This window comes from Canis lupus, chromosome 1 (assembly GCF_003254725.2).
Source record: "Canis lupus dingo isolate Sandy chromosome 1, ASM325472v2, whole genome shotgun sequence".
Classification (NCBI taxonomy): domain Eukaryota; kingdom Metazoa; phylum Chordata; class Mammalia; order Carnivora; family Canidae; genus Canis; species Canis lupus.
The window spans coordinates 28,993,573-29,011,817 of record NC_064243.1 but is presented as its reverse complement, the minus strand read 5'-3'; the positions used below and the strand labels follow the sequence as shown (position 1 = coordinate 29,011,817).

The following is an 18,245-nucleotide window of genomic DNA, read 5'->3' as shown; positions in this document are numbered from 1 at the left end:
ATCCTCTGCGTGGGTAAATTTTGAGTATGGCAAATTGAAGAAATCCAAAAATAAGTTGCCATATCCAGTGAAAAGATAATAAAAAGGTGAGCAGAACAAAGATGCTTTAAATCTCGCCTTTTCTTTCCTGCAGAGGACTGAAGAAATGCTTTGTCATCTAAGTCCCTATTCCTCGCCTGAGTGTCTGGTTACTCTCAGCAAACCAGATTTCTGGCTTAATAACATTTCTTTGCACTCCAGATGATAGTCTTAATTATTTAATAGATTAAATGCATCTTCAGAGTGCAAACAGTGTATTGCAGAAAGTCAGTGGTGGTGTGAGGCCTAACACAGCATCTGTGTGGAGCCCCCGGGGTGGGAGTGAGCACTGTCCTCCACGCAGGTGTCATCAGCCTTCCTCCCCAGTCTGACCCGACTGACTGATATCTAGAGGGAGTGCGGAATGCTCCTCTTGACACTCCCTGTCCTGAAAGTCAGTTATTCTGGCTTTGAAGGGGGCCCTGGGTGGCCAGGCAGCGTTCTAGGCTTTTGCTGCACTGCTCCATTTCCTATGCAGAGCAGGTGCCAGGGAAGCAATTCAGTTCCAACCCAGCCCATAATGTCTCCTTTCCAGACCTAGCAGAAGCCACCACTTGAACCCCTACAGGTTTGGTTTGCAAAACTAGGAGAGAAGTGGTAAATGTATCCACGTAAAGCAAAACCTATTTTTTAAGTTTCTGATTAGTCCTAACATAATGGCTGCCTGCAGACCGCATTCCTGCTTCTCCCAGAAAAGTCAAGCTGCCTTGGAGGTGGTTTTAGTTTGGTTTGGTTTGGTTCGGTTCGATTCGGCTTGGTAGTCCTCTTCCTTGGAAGTGGCTGCCTTCTCAGTGGTGTCCAGACTGGCGGAAGCAAAGAAGCTTAAACTGCAGGAGATTAATACACCACCTCCAGGGGCGAAGGAGCAGGTGCTGGTGTTAATACAGGAAAGTTAATAGCACGCGGTCAGGGCCATAATTTCACACATTGATGAAGATGCAGAGAATTAGAGGTTACAGAGAGGGTGAGACAAGGATACCGATGACTGTGGGCATATATTGGAAATGGTGAGATGCAGTACAGTTAACAAAGACCCAGAAAAGTGAGAGAAGTAAAATCAAATGAGAAAAAGAGGGGACCAAAGAGTAAAGTAGCATGATGCTTTGAATAAATAGAAGGCAAATGTATATTAACACAGAAACTTTTTTTCCAGAAAGTAAAGAGGGAGGGAAGGGGCTTTTATTTATTTATTTATTTTACAGCTTTTTATACCATCTGAATTTCCTAACCGCATGATAGACATTTCTTTTTTAAGATTTTTTTTTAAAAGGAGGGGTGGTTTAATTATAGGTCTTGCAATTTTTGTCTTCATAGTCTTTCTATAGTATAGAAAAGCTAATAGATCTTTTTTTATTAAGGACTTTTATTTTATTTCTTTGAGAGAGCAGAGGAAAAGGGACAAGCAGACTCTGAGCAGAGCCTAATTCAGGGCTTAATCCCATGACTCTGAGATCATGACCTGAGCTGAAATCAAGAGCCAGATGCTTAACTGACTGAGCCACCCAGGCACCCCAATAGACGTGTGTGTGGTTTTTGTGTGTGTGTTTTTTTAATAAAAGTAAGCTAAATTCATTGAAATTTTTATAAGCAAGTGTGAAATTAATATCTATTGGGATGATACATTTACAGACTAGTTGACAGAAAAGAGAATTAGTCCCACTGTAACCAGTCTGCGAGTCCATTGCAATGAGTAAGCAGTTGTAAACAGGGCCTTAGGATGCTAGCAGGAGTTGTTCTCAATGATCAGACTTGCTGTGGGAACCTTTTGTATTCTTTTCAGAAATCCACTGGCTTCTAGATTGTTTGGAGCTGATTTCTATCACAAATTATGTTGTTAAAACACTGATCTGGCATCTTTTTTTTTTTTTTAAGATTTTATTTATTTATTCATGAGAGACACACAGAGAGAGGCAGAAACACAGGCAGGGGGAGCCCGATGAGGGACTCCATCCCAGGACCCCAGGATCACGCCCTGAGCCAAAGGCAGACTCAACTGCTGAGCCACCCAGGCGTCTCTGATCTGGCATCTTTTACATTTTGTTTTGTTGTTTTTTTTTTCCCTCCTGACTTTGCTCTTCCTGCTGCTGCTTTCAAAACTAAATGCTGATCTGCTTTAATATGATGAGCCAGTACCTGTTATGCTTTTTGACTTCTGGAAGAAATTAGAGTACATAAGATTCATGATGTACCAAATGAAAGGTGTATAAAGGAAGTATGCACTCTGTCAGTTTAGAGATGGCTTGCAATTGTGAGTGCTGAATAAAAAAAACAAACGATGGTTTAAACAAACAAAGAGTCATCTTTTGTCTTGCCTACGGGAAATATGGAAGTAAACAGTCAGCAATTCAGAGACTTCGGGGCCAGGTGTCCATTTCTGCCTTAGCTTTTTCCTCACGATAGCTTCCTGGGTTATAAGGCAGATGCTCTACCTTGAACATCATACCCACCTTCAAGACAGGAGAAAAAGGAAGAATGAGGAGCCATGCCACCCAAGTCTGCTTCCCCTTTAATGAGCATTCCCCCAAACCCCACCAAACAATTGCAGTGTTCAACTTCTTGGCCAGAGCTGTGCCTTGTGGCCAATCAGGGTTCTGTTAGAAAAGAAGTGTCATATGGACATTTATTAGGTAACAAGCATGGAACAACACAATTTGCCTATGCAAATTGGCAGTATAGATTTCCAAGAGGGAGATGCTACAGCAAGCACCTCCCCAATTATGTTTTTATTTTGTTTTACTATAAAGCACTTTTTTGGTTTTGTTTGTTTGTTTTGTTTTGCTTTGCTTCTTGTAAGGTGAGCAGTATTTGGAACTTTTGGAAACATACATTCTAAAAACAACATAAGATGTAATGAAATCAAATGCCAAGCAGTGTGGGGCAAACTTGGGAGCGTAGTAGAAGCCAGAGAAGGAAAAGTGTTGGAATAGCTTGAAAAGATTTCACGAGAAAGAGACCTGAGCGGGGGCTATGACAAATGGATCAGATGCTCTACACTGCTATAATGGCAGATGCATGGCATTCTACATTTGTCAAATCCCAAAACAAGATTTAGAGTGAGCTCTGTAAACTATGGACTTTGGGTGATAATGATATGTTGTGAACTGAGGACTTTGGGCAATAATGGTATTGCCAGTGTAGGTTCATTGATTGAAACAAATGTACCAGTCTCGCACAGGATATTGATAGTGGGTGAGGGTGTGCGTATGTGGAGGCAGGGGACACTTGGGAATTCCTCTCAACTCCACTCAACTTGGTGTGAACCTGAAACTTTTGTAAAAAATAATAGCTATTAGAAGAAAGAAAGAAAGAAAGAAAGAAAGAAAGAAAGAAAGAAAGAAAGAAAGAAAGAAAGAAAGAAAGAAAGAAAGAGAAAGAAGAAAGAAAGAGAGAGAGAGAAAGAGAAAGAAAGAGAGAGAAAGAGAAAGAAAGAGAGAGAAAGAGAGAAAGGAAGAGAGAAAGAGAAAGAAAGAAGAAAGGGATGGATGGATGGATTTGGATTTAAACAGTTGAAGAGATAGTGAAACTTAGTGATCCAACGAGAGGGAAAAAGCAAGGACACAGATGTACAAGTGACTGCAGCAAGGACACTATGGTGAGACAGGGATGGCCCCTAATTTTAAACAACCTTGAGGTGAAATGTTCACTTGTTACCCAAAATGAATCGGAATAACCTTAACTTTCCATTATTTACTACTCATTCCTTTTTTTTTTTAACTACTCATTCCTATTGCATTTTTCTGAGTTTGCATAAGAAAGTTTATTTTACTATTATGTTATACAGAGGAGGAAGAGTCAATTATTGATATTCTGCAGCCTTGTATGTGTGGTTTATTCCCACAAATTAAACCCATTCAGTTGCTTAATATTCATAGGATTAAAATTACACTCATTTAAGGGGAGGTGGGTGGAGGTTGGGGTAACTGGGTGACAGGCACTAAGGAGGTCACTTGATGGGATGACCACTGGGTGTTATACTATTATGTCGGCAAATTGATTTTATTTTATTATTATTTTTTAAAGATTTTATTTTATTTATTCATGAGAGACACAGAGAGAGAGAGAGGCAGAGATGCAGGCAGAGGGAGAAGCAGGCTCCATGCAGAGAGCCTGACGTGGGACTCCATCCCGGGTCTCCAGGGTCACATCCCAGGATGAAGGTGGCACTAAACCGCTGAGCCACCGGGGCTGCCCGGCAAATTGATTTTAAATAAAAACTTAAGATCACACTCATTTCTTTTTGCAAAACTGATATTTAAAACTGACTCTATTGTTTATTTGGGATTTTAAGAACTATACATCTTCTATCTTGATCATTTTATTTTCATTTAAGTATGAAAGCTTTTCTATTTTGTGGCCCATAGTAATCATTTTGTAAAATGTTGACATTAGCAATTTTAGTTTTCTTCTTAAAGTAAATCATATTCTGCTAAAAGTAAAAGCACCTTCTTTCAGTTGGTTACTTTAATTAAGCAGAATAGTGAAGTTGAGTTCTAATTATTTTTCTCCCAGTTATTTAAATAGTGGCTTTTAATTACATATTGAATGTAATTGAATTGGGTCTAATTTGATAAGCTCCCTATCCAGCTGTCCAAACTTAGAAAATTAGCTGCAGTCTCCATAATTTACCATTTCTCATTGTACATGGAAAACTTTTAATATGGTTAGGCTTTCCCCCTCCTATCTGTACTTTGCCCTGATCTTTGCTTAGTCATAAACATTATACTCATATTACAGAGCAAAGCTCATTTGTGTAGTAGCTACTAGCATTGTGGCTGGTGATAAATCGTCAAGAAGGTATATCACCCACGGGGATCAAGAGGCTTGCCTTTAATCTGGTTTATATTAATGCAGGTGGAAGATACAGCCTTTTCTGTTCTATTTATAATGTTGCCATCTGGCTAAAGGAAGGTTTTTGTTTGTTTTGTTTATTTGTTTTTAGATCAAAGCATTTTGGGTTGGATTTAAAGTATGTAATGTTTGCTCCTGTCAGAAGGAGTTTGTACCATGAATCAGGTAGTTGCCTGAGAGTGATTCCCAATCACTTATACACAAAAAATATATGGGACACATGCTTTTCTAAAATATGGTTTTCTTCATTTCAGCTAAAATGTATGTTTGTCTTTTTAACAGATTATCAAAACAAATCTATTAAATTGCTTTGGGAGAATGATGGGGTTTACCAATCTCTCAAAGCCGAAATGCTTGTTTTGTAGCCTTTCTGATATTTCCAGCAAAGGCTGTAATGTTTTCATGTTTCTTCCCATGCAGTATAGGCAATATTCTGTTGTATTTGAAGTATGTCACTCTAATTCCTGTGATAGTCACTATAAGTGATACTGGGCAGACCTTTCTATTATATGACTACAAAAAACCGTTTGACTTTTGATGTCAAAACTCTCCTAGAATTATGTTATTTTCTGTTGTTTTCCTGACATGGAGTAAACACGAGTGTAATCTGACAATTCTTTTGGTCACGTTTTCTCTACAATCTTAGCAGCCATCAAAAAATGAGCAAATGTACACTTTTTCTTTTAACTTGTTATGAATACTTTTTCTTTCTGGGCTTTTGCCACACTTTGCTCAGAGTACACCACCCACCCTCCAGCCGTCCTTCATTCCGTTCTTCAAGCATTTATTCAGTGTCACGTATGTGCCAGATAGTGAGCTAGACACTAAATAAAGATGGAGATCCTGAGGATGAAAATCACGATCTTTGCCCTTGGGTTGTTGCTCTGGTCAAATAGAGCATTATCACAGAACTGCACCTGACCAAGTGTCAAAGACAAAATGCCTCAAGCTCCATTTAATTGGAAAACATCTATGGTTCTTTAAGCTCAAAACACAGTGGCTGTGATGAGAGCTCTTTAGAGGCAAAAAAGTAGCCCACTCCTTATCCCTTAAAAAATTCTGGTAACTTATTTTGACAGAATTATCTTTTGCTGTTACTTATGTAATATTTATGCTGCTCCTATCATATGTAGTTTAACAAAAAATGGATTTTTTTGTAAAAAGTTATGGTTATGTCAATATTTTCACAAACGTTTCAGCACAACTGCCTCAACTTTCTTTTTAAGTTCATGAACTGTTAGCTATTAATAAATAACTGTGTGTCTCTCCCATTCTTCATGCCTTTTCATTATAGTTAAAGATAAGAAGTAATGTTTCTGGTGCGTTCTGTTCCCATGTATCACATAACTATACACAATGCTGGATTGTATTGATAAAACCAGTGCCTTTGTGTTGGATTTGTATTATCTCAGGATTGGACAAATTTCTTTGTCTTTTGGTTGACTGTCCCTTTCTATCATGGTCACAAATTTTTCATTTTTTTCATTATGCAGAAATGAAGTAATCAGTGACTTCCAGTCACTGTTCATTGTTACTGAATAAGTTCCCCCTAAACTTAAAAGTCTCCACGTGGTCTTCTAAGCCTTGAGTGCAATCTGTTGTAGCCACCAAATCATAACTTTCTGTTCTATTTGGAGAGCATGAAATACAAAGAAAAAGTAAAAATTCAGTTGTTTCTGTCAGAATGAATAAGGATGAAATGGGAGACTCCAATGCATGATCAAATATTCTTAATTGCATTTGTTTTTGCAGCAAGAAATGAGCAATAGATTGTTGAGTAAATGGTTCATTGTATTTACGGCTATGTCAGATTAAATGTGGCTAGATTTTATATTATACCACAAAGTGGATTTATTATGTTGTAGCAGAGCAAATTAGAGTCCACCCTGTTCTTCAGCATTTGTAGTTAAAGAAATTGCCATGGCACAATGCCTATAAATTTGTGTAGTGTAGTGGCTGCTTCCCTGTCCTCTGGTGATCTGTGAACAATTAAAGACACCAGTGAGCCTGTGCCTGTATTTTATTTCCTTGACCTTTCTGCAAAATGACCTTCAGAATACCCTACTTGTTTCCTAACCAGGCACATTTCCTCCATTCTGTACTTCCTCATCCTACCCACTACCCATCTACCCATCCTACCCATCCCCATCCTACCTTGCTCATTGGGGATGGCAGCCGGGGTCCCCTTATTTGCAGGCCTGAAGCAGAGGAGATACTGAGGGCTTAGGGAGATTCCCTGTATGGTGCCACCTCGCTGCCCTGGGCTGCTTCTTGGATGGCCACACTGACAACTTTTCCAGTTCTGTCACTGGACTCACTGTTTTCCCTTCATGGTCAGCTAACTTATCTCTTGGTACCTGTTAAGGGAAAATGGGAAGATCTGAATAATTATTAAATTATACAGAAAGCAGAATGCTTAAGATGTCTGTTTTTAATCTGGTTTCCTTTTATTGTTTTCGTTAAGATGGTAAGCACTTTTTTTTTTTTTTTTTTTTGTAAGCGCTTTTTATACACTTCCAGCAGGCTTGGGATAGGCTTCACTTTCTGTTTACCCAGAATCTGATGAAGCTGTAATAGCTCTCCACCAGAAGTTCCACATGATACACTTTTCGGTGACTTGCATTGCCTTCAGAGCAAAGTCCAAACTGTTGGAATTCAAGGAGGCGTGGACATGGGCCTATTTGTCTTATTGTCAGCTGCCTACATTTTTAAGACTGCTGTTTCGACTAGATAGTGCCCTGATTATCCTTTTTCTTTTTTTTTTTTAATTGCCTAAGTAGTTTTGCTTATGGCATCCCCCAGCGAGAAATACCCTCTGCTTTACTCTTCACTTAGAGAGATTCTCTCCATTCTTCAAAATCTTTATCCAGTGGTTTTGTATCACTCCTATTCCCTCAGTGCCTTCTCCCACCTCTGAATTTCTCTAATGCTATCTGCATCATTTATTTGGTTTTTAATCCCCAATGGTATATTTATTTCTAAAAACCAAACTGATCCATTGCTACCATTTCATGCATTTTCATTTCATTGATTTCTAAAAACCAAACTGATCCATTGATCCATTTCGTGCATTTTCATATTGTCTCCTCTGAAAGTTAATAAGCATCTTGCAAGTAGGTCTTGTGTCCTTTGATCTTTGTGTTAGTGCACAGCACAGTGGCTGGCTCCTGAGAGCATCTACAAATGTTTGTTGGAAAAATTATTTAGGGGCACCTGGGTGGCACAGACAGCTGGGTGTTCCACTTTTGTGGGTTTTTTTGTTTTGTTTTGTTTTGTTTTTTTGTTTGTTTGCTTGTTTGTTTTTTGGGGGGTGTTCAACTTTTGATTTCAACTCGGGTCATGATCCCAGGGTCATGACTGCGGAGCCTACTTGAGATTTTTTCTCCCTCCCTCTGCTTGTGTACTCTCTCTCTCTCTCAAATAAATATTTTTTAAAAAATTTTTAAAATTATTTAACATTTCTGAGCCTGGGAATGCAGGGGTTCCATTGATACCATAACGAAGAGACTAACATTGGGGAGTTGGCTGATTTTGTGAGGACACTAGTTCACCTTTTGACATAGTTTCCAGTGAGCACAGAGAAACAGGAGCATATATTTCCTAGAGGCGGGAGACAAACTGTATTTGAGAGCACGTACTTGTAAATTCATTTGAGAATGATTGGCATAGAGAGCGTGCTTTAGGCCCTAAGAGGAGACAACTTTTCTGGAGATTAGAGAAATTACTGGGGGAATCAGAAGTTTCAAAACACAGTTTGAAGAAGTAACCTAGAATTAAGGATTCAGAAAAGGAAAAGTGGTAGGAGACACATGAATATTTCTTCCCAATACTGAGTGCACAGTGTCCCATGAGTCAGATGCTGTCTGAACAATGCCAGTAGGGAGAAAACCTAAGTAAAGCAGGAAATTGAACCCAGGTTTGTCTAGGGCCATCTCCCATAAGCATCATCCCTTTAACTTCACATATGATTATGAGGAAATTAAACTGAGAAGCTCTCCATCATGTGGAATAATCAAAAAAGTCACTAGAGAAGGTTGCCATAAGACCTTATTCTAATGCAAATTTCATAAATAACATTAAATAAAACCTTCGAGATCTATGTTGCAATACTCCTGGCAGCTCTGTTAGAATAAAATTTAACTATCAAGTAAATAAGCAAAAGGATGATAAAGTAGAAAATTTTAGATGAAACACTGAATTACCTGAAAACTACTCTGTAATCCACTTTCTGTTATGTTTTTTTAAACCAATAACACTCTTCAGTTGCTGTAACAGTGTTCTGCAGCCAAATTTTTCAAATAAGTGATTTGTCTAGCATGTAAGGGGTCTGTCAGGACCACTCCAGGCTGTGTGATTCACTAGGAATACTCAGGCCTCAGCATGTAGTCAGGCTCGTGGCTAAGATTTACTGGAGCAAAACCAGGCCTTTGTAAGGCGAGCTCTCTGATGCCTGCTGTTAAGTCTTTTCTGCACACGTAAACTGAAACTAATAGGTTGAGAGCAATGAAGTTGCAGTATTCAACCATTTCTTACTAAAAAAATGGCAGTTACCTCTGGTTCAACCTCTACTTCTGTCTTCCAGTTGACTCTCCCAAAGCTGTTTGTGAACCCTAAGACACGTGCCCCCCCGACGTCCAGCTAAACAATATAGCAAAGCAGAACTCATACAGAGCTGGGCCTGATGGCTAACCTCTGTTAAAAATAGTGACCAAAAAAAGTACCTGAGTGGCTCAGTCGGTTTGGCCCCCAGCTCTTAATTTCAGCTCAGGTCATGATCTCAACGGTCATGAGGTCACACTCCGTGTTGCACTTAGCACCAAGTCTGCTTGAGATTGTCTCCCTTCCTTTATCCCTCCCTTTCCTCATGAGTGCATGCATGCTCGCTTTCTCTCTCTAAAATAAATCTTTAAAAAAAATAATGTAACGGGCCCCTGGGTGGCGTGGTAGTTGAGCATCTGCCTTTGGCTCAGGACATGATCCCTAGGTCCTGGGATCAAGTTCCACAATGGGCTCACCACAGGGACCTGCTTCTCCCTCTACCTGTGTCTGTGTCTCTGCCTCTCTCTGTGTGTTTCTCTTGAATAAATAAGTAAAATCTTAAAAACAAAAGTAACAGAAATACATTATCTTTGTATATATCAAGACCACATCATTCAGTGAGATTTAAACTCAGCATGGTTCCTAAGTTCGTCATCCTAAATGTCTAATTAGAGTAAGCTTTTTTACTAAATTAAACATTTGTTGAGCCAATTATTTTGATCAGTTGAGAGACTCTTCAACCAGACCCATAGAGCCAAAAATAGAAACAAAGCAGCAAGAACCCATGCATGCCCTTTATGGGAAGACATTGGAAGGAATGCAATGAATTGTATAGGATATGGATTTTAGAGGTGCGTTTGTGGCACTTACTGGAGTTGCAAATGTCTGGCATCTCTGTATTTTGTTTCAGAGTGGTTTAGAAAGAGACAGCCTCAGACCACAAGGGTGCCTCTCTGTATCCTTCCTCTTGTCTTTTAACACTCTCACGTATGACACTAATGGAATAAAGCTTTCAAGCTAGCAGGAAGATCAATAGAGATTTTATAGGGCTAGCAAGGACTTTGAGCATTGTGGCATATGACTAAGTTTTCTTTATAAAAAATGAAAGAGATTCAAATTAATACTGGAAAGTCAGCTGAGTCATTTAAAAATGGCTATTTTTCCATGGTAAAATAAAAAATGGTATAATGAATCCTATCTGCTAGTTACCTAGGATTTCCAATTTTTTAAATGTCAGAAATTTTATTTTATTTTATTTTATTTTTTTAAATATTTTATTTATTTATTCATGAGACACACACACACACACACACAGAGGCAGACACAGGCAGAGGGAGAAGCAGGCTTCACGCAGGGAGCCCGACGTGGGACTTGATCCTGGGTCTCCAGGATCAGGCCCTGGGCCGAAGGCAGGCTACCCGCTGAGCCACCCAGGGATCCCTAAATGTCAGAAATTTTAAATAGATTATTTTCATTGTGTTCCCAAGTAGTGAGATTCCCTGTACTTTGTTTAAAAAAAAAAATGATTTTATTTCCCATTATTATAATGGAGAGCTTGGGTTTTGTTTTGTTTTTTTTAAAGCTCATATTTACTTAATTCAATGGTAACTTGAAGGGTATTCAGTCTCCTGAAACTGTCATCTAAATCCCAAAACACTGAGAATTACCACCTCATCCAAAGCTAGGTTTTACCCTAAAAACCATACCAATAATCCCAGCCTACCTGACGGTCCCCAGGAGGTGTGACTGTAGCCGAGTTGGAGACTTCTTGAAACCAGCAGCTGAGCCAGACTTTGCACCTCAGGACCCCTTTCACCAAATTAACATACATTTACTTTCCCTATTACTGCTGCGTGAGCAAAGCCCTGGGGAAATAGACACCCAGTTTCCCCACATTTGTGTAGGGAATAAGGAGAGAGAGAGAAAAAAAATAGTTTCAACCATTTATTGAGCCGTATGGTAGACCCAGTGTTCTCATTAATTTTCACAGCCCTGGAAGTAAGTGTTGTCCCTCTTTACAGACGGAAAAATTAAGCCTGAGAGGTTATGTGCTGAGATTCACACCCTGCTAGGGGCACAGCCAGGTCAGCTGACTCCAGATCACACATTGCCTCCTCCAAACTTCCAAACACACTGCCACACCATGGAAGTGCTGTGGCTGGAGGAGGTCCAGGACCTCAGTGGAAGAGCAAAAGAGAAAATGAATGAATGTGTGTTAAACCCCTGTTGTGCGCTAAGCTCTATGACAGAGTCTACCCGTGTATCTTCTCCATTCACCTTCCCATCTCCCAGCAGCCCTGTGGGGGAGGCTGTATGCCAACCTCCACCCTCAACCTCCAACTCAGAGAGGTCAAGAAACTTCTGAAGGTCACCTGAGCCCAGATCTGTTTGAATTCATATCTTCCCTCTTATCATGATAGAGTGTTAACCAGAGAGGGTTTTGGAAAAATGAAGGTTCTTACAGTGGCGGAAGGAAGACCAGAAAGAAAAGCAGAACGGTAACCTGAAAACCTTAGATGAATGTCCAACCTAAAGGTCAGAGATTATCAGTGTATAATCTTGGACTAAACAGACTGGCCGACCATCCTTTAAATTACTTTTGTTTTCCTAGATTAAGCTGTCAGTTTTACGTGAGGATAAAAAATTTTAAGATTCTAAATGTGTCTTGTGAGGAGTAGGACCCAGAAGATCTTTTGGGATAGCAACAGATTGCTGAGATGCAGGTGACAGTAAAGAGAGCAGGCACATGAATGTTCAGCTGGAGCAGATCCAGTAGAAGTCAGATGTGGATAAATTGGGATTCAAGTAATCAGACCTCCAGTTTAATTGAAGTATATTTTTTATATTTTAATTTCAAGATGATAAATTATAGCACCCCCTGAAAGAAAGCTTTTATTGGGGATGATTTGGAAAAGTCAATTGACTGACTGAACGTGTGTTGTAGTCTTTTTAATCTCCTTCATGGTGGACTATTACATAATATTCAGTTAGAATTGATGTTTGTTGTCAGGACCTAGGGGGGACACCGCAGATATGCAATCACCAGAGAAAGATTAAATGATGTCAGATATACCAAGGCAAGAAAGAAATGAATACATTTGAAATACATTCTAAACAAATGTTTGTTTGGTTTTTTTTAAGGTTTATTTATTTATTTATGATAGACATAGAGAGAGAGAGAGGCAGAACCACAGGAGGAGGGAGAAGCAGGCTCCATGCCGGGGGCCCGATGTGGGACTCGATCCCGGGACTTCAGGATCGCGCCCTGGGCCAAAGGCAGGCGCTAAACCACTGAGCCACTCAGGGATCCCTAAACAAATGGTTTTAATTCTTTCTCAATTAACTAAAAATAATAGAAGATCAATAAATAGCTTACCAATTAAGGCTTTATTTACTCTGTGCTGGAGGTAGCTATATAACAAAAAGAAAATTTTAATCCTAGTATTCCAAGTGATGTGTTATATTCTACTAAGATCAACTTGCAGAATAAAAAGAAAGGTTCTTTTTTTTTTTGAAGAGTGATCTCTTTTAGAGAGCATGTGTGTGAGCAAGCACAAGTGGAAAGAATCTCAAGCCGACCCCATGCTGAATGCAGAGCTCAGGCCAGGGCTTGATCTCACAACCATGAGATCATAATCTGAGCAGAAACCAAGAGTCCAGTGCTTAACTGCTTAACCAACTACTCTACCCAAGAGCCCTGAGAAAGGTTGTTCTACACACAGTGAGCAACAAAGTTTCCAAGTATAGTCAATTTTATCTCTGGAGGCTGTCTCTAAAGTTGTGATACTGTACGCCAAGACTAGTTAGTATGGGTTTCACCTGCCACATGGTAATAGTTGGCAACTCATTTTTGGCAAGTGGGATGAAGATACCCAGCATACTTTCTAGTTTCCCTTCTAGATCAGTATCAGTTCCACTCATACTCCCTTGACTTGTCCCCATTCTCCAGGGTAACTATATACACACATAACCTTTTCCAGTGGTAGCTTGCCTGGTAAAATTGCAGATGGCAAAGTTCTATCAGAAACCACTGAATGAGGCCTTTTATTTGCTATCTGCTCATTTTTTCCTGTATCTTTTCACACCTTCCCTTGTTAAAAAAAAACAAAAAACTCAATAGATACAACATAAACCAATCGTTGTCTGTATTTGAAGCTGTTATTTAAAGCAAACAAATCAAAAAATTAAGCAATATTACAAGAATTGTGTAAGATATTTTACTATTTAGTCTATGATTTTCTGTTTTCATATATATTTTTAATTAATTTATTTTAGACAGAGTATGTATGTGGCAGGTCGGGAGAGAGGAGGAAAAGGAAAGAGAATCTCAAGCAGATTCCCTGCTGAGCACGGAGCCTGTTGCAGGGCTCAATCTCACAACCCTGAGATCATGACCTGAGAAATCAAGAGTCAGATGCTTAACTGACAGACCCACCCAGGTACCCAATAGTCTTCGATTTTCCATGCTAATATGATATGTAACTAAGAGCCACAAAAATTTGGTGAATCCCACATTTAGAGGTCAAAGGTAAGTTTAGGGAACTTTTTTTTAGTAATTTCTTCTTAGTACATCTTGGGAACAATTTTTAAATTTAGTCTTCTTAAATTATAATTATTATCACACCTTTTCAGTTTCAAAAACTTGGACATTATCTAGAAAATAGGAATTATTTTCTCAAATTTCCTTAGCTTCAAGGAGAGATAATATGTAATGTGTCCAGGCACAAGGGCTGCAAACAAAGCAGGGTAAGGAGTGCCAAGTGGCATGGGTGCTATTTTAAACAATTCAAGTGGATTTTCTAATGTCCTATTTGAGCAGAGACCTCAAGGAAGTGAAATCCACGTGGGTATCTGAGATAAGAGCATTCCAAGCCCATGCAAAGTTCTGGGATGGACTAAATCAAAATGACTATAGCAGAGTAATAAAGTGGGGTAGTGGCATAAGGTAAAGGCCGAACCATATGCTACCTTCTGGGCCATAATGGAGACCTTAGGTTTTACTCTGAGCAGGATAGGAGGTATTGGAGAGATTTGAGGAGAAGAGTGACACGACTTGTGTTTGAATGGGATCACTCGGGACACCTGGGAGGCTCAGTGGTTGAGTGTCTGCCTTTGGCTCAGGACATGATCCCAGAGACCTGGGATCGAGTCCTGCATTGGGCTTCGTGAATGGAGCCTGCTTCTCCCTCTGCCATGTCTCTGCCTCTGTGTGTGTGTGTGTCTCTCATGAATAAATAAATAAATAAAATCTTTAAAAAAAATAAATCTTTGAATGGGATCACTCTGGCTGCTAAGATGAAAACAAACTAAAGGGTGTCGGTGGAAGGATAGAATGGGTAAGAGGATATTGTAGTCACTCAGGGAGATGACTAAAAAGGTAGCAGGAGAGTATGATGTTTTATAAGAGTTGAAAGAACCTAGTAACAGATTGAATGTGGGAAGTGACAAGTCAAGGATGAGTCCAGGGTTTGGGGCATGATCAACTGGAAGGGTGGAATCGCCTCAATTGGTGGAGAAGACTCAGCAGAGCAGGTTTTAAGGCAGAAAGTAGGAGGGAGAGAAACTCATGGGCTTGGTTTTTGACATGATTGGTATCTGAGATAGTAGCAGACTTTTTACAAATATCCTTTGAAAATACATTAAATAAAGTAATATGGGTAAAGAAAGTCATGTTTAAAGTATGGGATCCTGTACTTGACATAACCAAAGAATTACCTGGTATTTCTTCCCTTCATTCCTTTTCTAAAATACATCTTCCTTAGTCTCTGTAATAATCTTTGTTATTGAACTTTTTGTTAGAGGCTTTTTCAAAATCTTAGTAAGTTGTATGCCCTGGTTCCTTTCTGGTGACCCACTTGGTTTTGTTCTTGGAATTTCTCGGTTCCTAATGCATGAACTTTGTAAGAACTAAGATCAGAGACTTTGGATCAATGTAGTCAATGTAGTTGCTTTATCTATGAACTGGGACCACCCACAACCTGCCACTGCTGTAGGACTGCTCGAGCTATGGCATCCAACACCCAACATCCAACTCAACATCCAATTTGAATTTTGGATGTGTCCTTCCCACTGAATGGGCCAGAGTTGTAATGGCCTCATCTTTCTATTTCCTGAATCTAGTCTAATACCTGATACAAAGATTAGCAGTAAATGTTGAATAGGTGAATGTTTCTGAATAAATTTTAAGAAACTAAATACAGTCTTTTCTCTTTTGTCTCATTTGTGTAGCACCTGAAAGCCACAAAGTGCAAGATAAGAAAACTGCTGCCTCCAGCCGGCCCTCTGCTATTTCAGGACAAAATAGCAACTACTCAGGAAATAAACCAGGTATTATGCATTACATTTGCTGTAGAAAAAAAGGTTATCCCTAAAGCCTAGCACCAAAAGGATTTAGGAGAGCTTGGTTCCAGTCCTGTTACCGAAACACAAACACTCATACTGCCTTGTATGTGTTTAAGTCTGAGAATCTCTTAAAGCCTTGATTTTCTCTTTTTAAAATGGAGATCAAAATATAAAATAAAATAAAATAAAATAAAATAAAATAAAATAAAATAAAATAAAATAAAATAAATAAAATGATAAAATAAAATAAAATAAAATAAAATAAAATAAAATACAGAGATTCAAATACATGCCCTGCTTACCTCTCAGAATCATTTTGACAATCAGTGAGATGATGCATGTGGGTGCATTGTTTACTGTTAAGCAATGTATAAGAGGTAATCATTTTCCTATTCTGTTTTGAAATGATGCATACGACACATTTTTTTGTATCTGTGTGCCCACCATTATTGCCTATCTTTTTTGTGACATTTTCCAAAGCCATTTAAGGAAATCTTCACATGTAGCAAAGCTGGTACAGAATTATGTTTTTGTTCTCTATTCCCTGCAATGATTGTACACCTACACAGTAATTTCATTTAATAGCCTGTGATTCATGGTCTGTTCCACTCAGTGATACAAAGAAGCAAACAGCCTGTAAACATAAACAGTTGAATAGACAATGCAGTAGCTTCTAGGTATCCAACAGCCCTTGTGCGGTCCGTGGGAGAGACCAATGTCCAGTATAATGGTAAGCAAACAAAGGAAGGCAACAGTAAATTGAACCCCTCCATGAGGACCTTGGAAGCCTACTTCATGCAGCATCCAAGACCGAAGTCACTCAGGAACAGTGAATCACTGAGAAGAAAGATGGAAATAATTCTTGCTAGCCTCAAAGAATACATTTCCTATTGTACCAAGTTTGGGGGTGGGGGGAGGCAGGGTTTCCATGTGGGAAAAGATCTTAACAGAGCAGATAAATCTGGCTTGTTGCTTAGAAGAAGGACAACTAACAAGCGTTATTGCAAGTACTGCATGAGCAGCCATTAATGAAAAATGATGTGTAGTTTCGGTGGAATTTTAATTAGCAGGCTAAGATTCCCCACTTTAGTTTGCCTTTTCATCCATTCATTTATCCACCTACCTCTCAGCTACCATCTACTACTACTTATTAAGTAATTGTCCTGTGCCTGGGATCATGAGAAGTACTGGATGAGCAAAGCAGAGCCCCTGTGCTCATAGGCCTTATTCTAGTGAACTTTAGTTCCTTATACCCAAGTGAGAATCCTTGTGGAGGTAGAAGTCCATTAGCATGAAAACCTCATTGGTTTTACCATGGGAATCCAACATAGCTAAATGGTGTGTGCTGTTTTTCCCTTGTTTTAACTATGTTCCCTGTGCTATACCTTTTATCCTTGTGACTTAGTCATTCCATAACTGGAAGTCTGTACCTTACATTCCCCATTTTACACATTTCCCCTACCCCTCTCCTCTCTGGCAACCATTCAGTTTGTGTTTTTTGAGCATCATATGTCTGCTTTCTTGTATATACAGATAAGTAGAGGTACTTAAGAAGGTCTCATTTTTACAACCACAATGTTGTTTTCCTCAGTATCTCCAAAGGATGGTAGAGATTTCATGTTGGAGGGTGAGGCTTGAGTAAAACCTTTTATTTTTATGGGTTCTAAGTCATGGGAATGTCTAGAGCAATATATTAATTTTCATTTTCTGGAACTTGGGTGAGAAAAAGTAAAGTATGTGCTAAATTTGGGGATATTTTGAGTATTGCCCTCACCTGATACAGGCATCCTGACCAAATGATTTCTTGGGGTCTCTTTTAACCCGGTACATTTTAGTCAAATGTATCTCCAACCTTTACCTTCTGATACTTAAAATTCATTGGAAGACTCTAGAACATTTCTTTGATGTTAATAACATTCAAGTTTTTAATATTTTATCTTTAAAAAATGTATGGAAAGCCCTTGTGGTTTATAAGTCTGGGTACATTTTGTTTCATGTTATGACATGACAAGTGAATGTGAATACTTGGACACAGACCAAAAGAAACCGTTTGTAAAGTTACAATCTGTCTATGTCTGCAGAGGAGGGGATGGCTCTTGAGGATTCCCTCGGTCACCTCCAAATGATTTGGAGTGTGACCTAGTTAGAAGAAAACACTTGCATTTTCTTCATGAAGTATATATATATATATATATATATATATATATATATCCTTGAGAAAAGCAGAAACTCAAGTTCATTTAAAAAAAATCCCTCTTAATTCCTATCCCTTTATCACCCTCCACCACAAGTCTTTAAAAGAGCCATTAAAAACTTCATTAGTGTTTATAAATCATTTCCCTCACAGAGGAATGCAGGCTTTGGAGTCTTCCAGGCCTTCTCTGGCTGCTACATCACGCCATTATAATGACTCCCTGTGTCATCATGTGTAAAAGGTC

The 18,245-nt window shown here is 39.0% G+C and overlaps 1 protein-coding gene across 9 annotated transcripts in view; it reads left to right on the top strand.

Annotated features, from left to right (window-relative positions):
* MAP7 (microtubule associated protein 7) overlaps positions 1–18,245 on the top strand; it is a 172,636-nt gene that overhangs the window by 97,529 nt on the left and 56,862 nt on the right. For 8 of the 9 annotated variants that reach the window (XM_025422375.3, XM_025422378.3, XM_049112990.1 and 5 more), the window contains exon 2: positions 15,694–15,792. In XM_025422375.3, coding sequence (XP_025278160.1) covers positions 15,694–15,792 — 99 coding nt within the window. Of the gene's footprint in view, positions 1–15,693; positions 15,793–18,245 lie in introns of those variants that run through there. The other variant, XM_049112989.1, reaches the window with a different exon arrangement.